Source organism: Salmo trutta, chromosome 39 (genome assembly GCF_901001165.1).
Source record: "Salmo trutta chromosome 39, fSalTru1.1, whole genome shotgun sequence".
NCBI lineage: Eukaryota > Metazoa > Chordata > Actinopteri > Salmoniformes > Salmonidae > Salmo > Salmo trutta.
The window spans coordinates 16,895,300-16,902,492 of NC_042995.1; the positions used below are offsets into that span (position 1 = coordinate 16,895,300).

At 41.4% G+C, this 7,193-nt stretch overlaps 1 protein-coding gene across 1 annotated transcript; it reads right to left on the minus strand.

Annotated features, from left to right (window-relative positions):
* Positions 1-1,261: 1,261 nt before the first annotated feature.
* LOC115179447 (oocyte zinc finger protein XlCOF8.4-like) lies at positions 1,262-7,193 on the minus strand. Its single transcript, XM_029740986.1, has 2 exons — positions 6,702-7,193; positions 1,262-3,148 (listed from the first exon to the last, which is right to left on the minus strand). The coding sequence occupies exons 1-2, from the start codon at positions 7,009-7,011 to the stop codon at positions 2,298-2,300; spliced, it is 1,161 nt and encodes a 386-aa protein (XP_029596846.1). The 5' UTR covers positions 7,012-7,193; the 3' UTR covers positions 1,262-2,297.

Sequence of the window (7,193 nt, forward strand, 5' to 3'; positions counted from 1 at the left end):
TCTGAACTAAGGACTACATGCTTTCTGGTAAGTTTTGATTACAATACTGGGTGGGGTATAGTAGCCTACAGTAGTGGGGTATAGTAGACTACGGCAAAGTGTGTTTAAATCATTTCTGACTTGTTAACAATTTCTGCTAGTTAGTTTTTTCTACCATGTGGTTTTTAGCTTGCTTGAGCCTGCTAACCGAGGAGTGTTAATTCACCTGTTTCCATACATGTTTCATTTTAAAACATTTATCTTACAAAGGAGTTGTTTAATCTAACTGCTTAACTATTTATCTGTACATGGAATTGTATTTTTATTTGTGTACTTATTTTTTTCTAATCTTTACAGGAAAATGCCACGGGCACTATCTGATGTGTGGAGACATTTCACTCTGCAGCTAATGTAGAAGGAAAAGCTGTGTACATTTACAAATACTGTGCCAAATCATATGTGAAGAATACAACAAAGATGCAGAATCATAGGGCCAAGTGCATAAAGTTCCCTCAGCGTTCACAACAAGCAACCTCTGACAAAAGTCCCTTTACTTCTATTCGAGGTGAAAATTATGAATCAGATACCTTATCGATAGCAACAGCTCATGGTCCTCCTGGAATCAGACGTTTTTTTTACTCAATGGAGGAACGTAGTCAGAAATGCTGATGAATGTCTTGCTCGAGCGGTGTATGCAACAGGTTCACCTCTGATGCTCATAAGCAATGTGTATTGGAAGAGATTTCTGAATGTTAATCGCCCAGCATATACCTCTCCAACCAGACATGCTTTATCTACTCATTTGCTAGATGCAGAGTTCAAGTGAAGGTCAAGCCCATCATAGAGAAAGCAGACTGTATTGCAATCGTCTCTAATGGGTGGTCACGTGCTCATGTGCAAGGAATAATGAACTACACCATCTCCACCCCTCAACCAGTATTCTACAAGAGCACAGACACAAGGGACAACAGACACACCGGTCTCTACATTGCAGATGAGCTGAAGGCAGTCATCAATAACCTTGGACCACAGAAGGTATTTTCACTGGTGACAGACAATGCTGCGAACATGAAGGGTGCTTGGGTAAACAAAGATTCACTATAAGTTGACGGGTTAACCGTCGTGTCTGCTGGAGGCTGGCAGAGGGAAGAGCAGTTGATTGAATGACCAGGGTCAATTAAACCAGTTTTTCTCAAGTAAAAAGCCTGCCGAGATAAAAAAGATGTTTAAAAGCATCACTTATCCCATTCTTCTCAGTTATGATGCCAGAGGCAGACAGAACTTGCTTTGGCAGGGAAGAGGAATTTATTTTCTTCAGTGCATTGACTGTTTTCCAAAACTTAGAAGGATCCCCAGCAGTCAGAGATAGCATGATTAAGCTTTTCTTAAATCGCTTTCTTAAATCGAGATAGGACATCTGTTTCTCAATTGTCTGAAAGATTGTCAGTCCACTACAGAGTCAGTTTCCTTGAATTGGCCCAGGCCTGATTTCTCATCTGAATGAGCTCAGATAACTCAGATGAAAGCCAAGGGTTAGATCTTTGACTCTGAATTGTTTAAAAGGGGTGTGTGTATCTGCCAGAGGAAGAAATATGGAGGAGAAATTTTCTAAAGCCAACTCAGGGTCAGGAACACAGGAGACAGTGGCTGAATTAGAGTAGAACATGTCATGTTATGATGAACTTCACAGGGTGGTGAAAGTGCATGGTATGAGCTTGATGCTCCTTTCTCAAAAATATTGAGGGTCTTATTGACATGAAGATCAATAAATTCAAATATTCTCACTCTTATCTATAATAAATATCATCATGTAGGCTAGCCTACCCGCACGGCCTACCCTGTCTCTGCGACCTGTTGGTTAGATAGCACGAGCCAAGACCAGAGTGGGCACATTTGCTATTTAACACAACAGTTTGTGACAAAACTATTCGCAAAGTTAGATTTTTATTCGGTACATGAAAACTTAGGCGAAAATGTACATTGTGTGCACCACGTCATCACACACTGATTTTTATCCACAACAAGTCTGCTTGGTGGAAACACGCGCATATTTTCTTTATGCAGATTTGAGAATAGTCACATTAATATCTATCGCCAATTGGATGGAAACCTAGCTAATGTTAAAGAAAGGCAGTTATGACATATTTGCCAGTCATGGTAGCATGTGGTTCCTCCCCTTGGTCTCCTCATATTCTAACAATTATTGAAACATTTACAACAATCCTGACAGCGATATAGTTTATAGTTCATGGGATTTATCCTCATATGAACTCATATGACTACCGCCAGTGCTGAAAGATCTGCTACTATAGCAACAATTATATGATTTCCCTTGTGTGAATCCTCATATGCGTGGTCAGACTATCTTTACGACGAAAATATTTGCCACAATAATGACAGCAATAACATTTCTCTGTGTGAATCCTAATGTGAGACCTCAGATTACTAGGACGAGCAAAACATTTGCCACAGACCTGGCAGCAAAGTGGTTTTTCCCCTGTGTGAATCCTCATATGAAGTGTCAGATCACCAACTCGATAGAAACATTTGCCACAATCATGACAGCGATGAGGTTTCTCCCCTGTGTGAGTTTTTCTGTGATAGTTCAGATACCCAACTTGAGTAAAACATTTGCCACATTCATCACAGCGATGCGGTTTTTTTCCTTTGTGGGCCTTCCTATGAGCATCCAGATTTCCCATCTGAGTGAAACGTTCACCACAATCACTACAGCAAAATGGTTTCTCTTCTGTGTGACTCCTTTGCACTGGTGACCTTAGAGCCATGGTTTTTCTACCCTTCGAGCTTTGTCCTATTTCTGTCCATGTCTTCTTCAATTTGCACTGGGACTGACAGTCACTGGTTGGCTCTGAGGAATTATCTTCCTTAGGTTCTGTTTTGATCTGTTCAGTTGAGGCCATTCTGTCTTTGTATTCTTCACTTTGGGTTTGTGAGGACTGAGTTGAGTACTGATCATAGTCACTTTTCACCCAGGCAGGAGTGAATACAGAGTCTACCTCCTCCTCCTGGATGATCCTGAATTCCTCCTGTTCCTCTTTAATCTGTATGGGGTTCCAGTCATCTTGCCCCAGACCGGGGCTCCACTCCTGCTTACAGTGCTGCTGCTCAGGGTGAAACTCCACTTCAGAGACAATGAACTGCTGAAAATCTGAAGGAAAGGAGAACGGATGAGTTAGAACTGAAATGCTGATTAGCTGGTTTTAGCAACGCTAGTATTTACACACTGGCAATGCTAGGAATTAGTTTGAAAAAAAAACAGTCTGCCAGAGGACAGAAGTTAAATTAAATTTAAACTTACTCTGAAGATTTTCTGTAGGCGTGGACCTTATGCAGGGGGGGAATTTTGGAGAAAAATAAACACAATAGAACATAAATTAAACAGACTTTCCAAACATGGGTCTGTTGTAGACCCACTTCCTCTTCGCTTACCTCATGTCAAAATAAAAGTCCTGCACGTGCGCCATACCTGCACAAAAAAAAAAATCAAGAAGTTGTGGGGGACTTTTATTTTGACATGAGGTAAGCAGAGAGGAACAGACCCATGTTTGTAAATTATGTTTAATTATACATTCCATTCGATTTTTTATTTTTTTATTCCCCCCTGAATATGGACCAAACTTAACGACAATTGACAGAGTAAGTAGAAATATTATTTTATTTCAATATTCCGCTTTTTTGCAAGCTAATTCCCATCAACGCTGTTGTGCAAATACTAGCGCTGCTAAGAACATTTACACACTGATTAGATAGGTGCTTATGCGCCATCTGACATAACGGGGTCTAGGATAGGATGGCACAATCTTTTTTTTTTTAAGATAGCCCATAGGATAGTTCAGGATTTCGCTCTCATCTGTATTGTTGTCGATTGACCCAAACAGTTTTTGAAGTGTGTATAAAGGGAAATCATTTTTACCAGCAGCCGCAATCTGACTCTACTGATTATAATAGAAGGCGCAGAGCTCAATACTGGTCTAAACACCACTAATGGTCCATTTAAAAAATGCAAGGATAGTAGAGCGAGCAACTGTGTTCAGTAATCTGTTACCCAGAACTAAAGTTTTGCATAATTGGTCAGCTCTTCCATTAAGTTCTGGATCCATACATGTGAAGAGATGCTAGAACGAGGAGCGGATCGTTTATTCTACATGTAAAATGATGAATATTGACTGGATTTGTGATGCAAATGATTTCTTAATTTCTCTCGTTATATGAAACCTGCAGTATTGATTGTAGAGTTAGAATGGTAGAGTGGCCAAAGCCCAAACCCCCCGATCAAACCACAGACATTTCCGGTAAAATATCAGGAGGGAGGTTTGCCTGACGACTCATCCTGAATTTAATTCCACTGCTCTAAATCGACAGCGCCATACATTCAGTCTGAAACTGACATCCTAGAAGTCTTTTGTGTTCATGTTAAAATGAGGGGCATTGTACAAAACAAATTAATCAGCGATCGGATCGTCTCTAACCAATCAGAGTATCAAAGACGTGACGTGATTCATGTCGGCCGTATCTGGCCTAAGCTATCGGGTCTCTGGGACCAATCAGAACGGTCAGAATGTGTTTGCATTCTAGAAGAGGTCAGGGAGGAAAGAAAATCTAGACCATAGAGATAGATAGAGGACTCATACTTGTATCTGTGTCATTATAGCCTTTGTGACAGCAGGGCAGCGCCATTGAGGCAATCTCCATTTTGAAGCAGTCAATTTTCTTCACGATTGGCTGATCCCTCCTGATGACCCAGTTGGACATAACTCCAACAGGGTCACCAGGAGCGATCAGCCAATGAAGTTGGAAATCACACTCAGTTGACTACATTAAAATGATGGAAGCCCTGAAAGGTTTTGCCCATGCTAATAGGGCCTTTTGGCCACTAGATGCCTCAATCATTCTTTATGATCCAGACTCATCATGGCAATGAAATGTTAGTGGGCGTGGCGTTTTGCCGGAACGATGTGGATGAGTACTCAGGCTAGCGGGAGGTAGGTTGCTGCTGATTAACAGCGGTCTGCACTGGAAGGGCTGTAGTGCACACAGGCCACAAACGGCTGCCAGCAGTGGGTCTGCAACTGTATGCTGGAGACAGCATTATGCAGTCAAATACATCCAGAGTGAGATTAAAAGATGTGTTCTGTTTATTGTCAAATACATTCATTATCGTATTTAGTTGAAATTATGGAACGACATTCCAACATTGTTTAGCATTACTAGTCCATGGGTTGGGTTAAATGCGGAAAGACACATTTCAGTTGAATGCATTCAGTTGTACAACTGACTAGGTATTCCCCTTTCCCATCATGTGTTTGCATTAGTTTCAATACAGGACTTTTAAACTGGAAGGCGAACATCCAATTTCCCTATTGTTAATGTTGCTCACCTTACAGTTGTAGCGCTAGTGGCCCAGTGGGAGCTTGCTAGCCATAAGAATCCAACTAGACGTTCATTAGGACGACTTATCTCTCGTCAGAGAGGTGCTATGCCACGATCAGGACAGCATGGAACCGGCGCGAGATATGGCTTGGAAAACACACCTCAATCCCATTATCCCCACTGACAAATCGAGAATAAAATTCTCTCTTTTTTGTCAGCTTGCCAAACTTCTCAATCTGTCAGTGTGGATAATGGGATAATAGAGCTCGCCAGCTTGTAGGCCTATAAGACGGAAATGAGTTAAGTCTGGTTCGTTCAGCCATTCCTATAAGAGAAATTCATGGAGAAAGAAAAGGGTTTGGGATAAATGCCAGAAATAGAGGTTAACACAGGCTTAGGAGATCTTCTTCTGTGGGTTTTATGGCAGACTACAACCCCAAAAAGGTGTATTACTGCCACCAACTAGACAGGGTTGAAAAAAAACAAGGTATAAATAAAACCCATACGTGATAGGGAAAATGTACTTAATCCACCCACAATAAAACACCACATTTACAAAACCCCAAATCTCCCACTTCTTCCTTCAAATCTCCATATCTCCCTTCTCAGGCTCTATGACCTGAGAGGGTGGTTTGGCTTGCGACAATACTCCATGCAACTCCTTCGCCGAGAAGTCTTTCAGTCCCAGGAACCGTTCTGCCCCGTCCACAATGACATCTATTTTCCTGGACTTCCTCTCCACCTTGGCGGTGCCATTAATCCCCATAGCTATAAAAGGCCACATTGTTAACCTTTAACATATCTGGGTCTTGCTGTTGAACAGCAACCCCTGCAGCCTTCAGTGAAGGCCTATCCAACACCATGGATTCTTCAGGAGCACCATTCCAACCCTCAACCCTTTTAACAGTCGCTGCATATGAAATGCTCTGGACAGCCCTGACTTTGGCCACCTCATACTTTTTCACCCTTGTTGGGCATGGGATGACCAGGGATGTTCTCTTGATAAGTGCGTTAATTTCACCATCTTCCTGTCATTCAAAATGAAACTAGTACTTTTGAGTGTCAATGTATGGAGTAAAAGTAAAAAGTACATTATTTTCATTAGAAATGTAGTGAAGTAAAAGTTGTCAAAAATATAAATAGTAAAGTACAGATACCCATACAAAACTACTTAAGTAGTACTTTAAAGTATTTTACACCACTGCCATTACTATTGCTCTCTATTTGGAGTACAGCGCTACCGGGGAGATTGAGGGAAATCAACTTGACCATTACTTCGTTTAGGATTAGCTCAAAGGCTGACAACAGCCAGTTACAAATCGATAGCCCACCTTTGTCATCGTGAGTGTCGTCCGCATCATCCGCATTGGCCGCGGGGGAATTGCCGGAAGGACTGTTGGTTCTCGATGAACCACTGGTAACAAGCGTCTGACCTTCTTTGCAACTCACCGACTTGTACCTCGACTCGGTCAGGCCGAGTTGCTTCTCTAGCATTTTGATTTGCTCTTTGCTTTGAGAGACTTCTACACTTAACGCTCCACAGCAATCCTCTACTAATTTACAAATCTCTGTCATGGCAGCGGAGGTTAAAATGTCCATGACAGAGTTTATCCGTTGACGTAAAACACTCGTCTCAGACATTTTAAACCCTTGTTTTTTTTTTTACCGGTCACAATTACTGTAGAACTATTATGATGATTAAAAACCTTGAAAAAAAATTTGTTACCCAGCTTGTTCAATAAATAGTAATATTGGTAAGAATATCTGTCTTATTGTCAACACCCCACCATCTTCGATAACTGTGACCTTCCTTGCGAGCGCAT

Bases quoted from the DNA above. Each gene is read 5' to 3' on its own strand.
- LOC115179447 (XM_029740986.1), bottom strand. From the start codon at position 7,011: ATGTCTGAGACGAGTGTTTTACGTCAACGGATAAACTCTGTCATGGAC. The intron at 3,149-6,701 runs GTGGGCTATCGA...CCTTTCCTTCAG, and splicing joins CGACACTCACGATGACAAAG to ATTTTCAGCAGTTCATTGTC.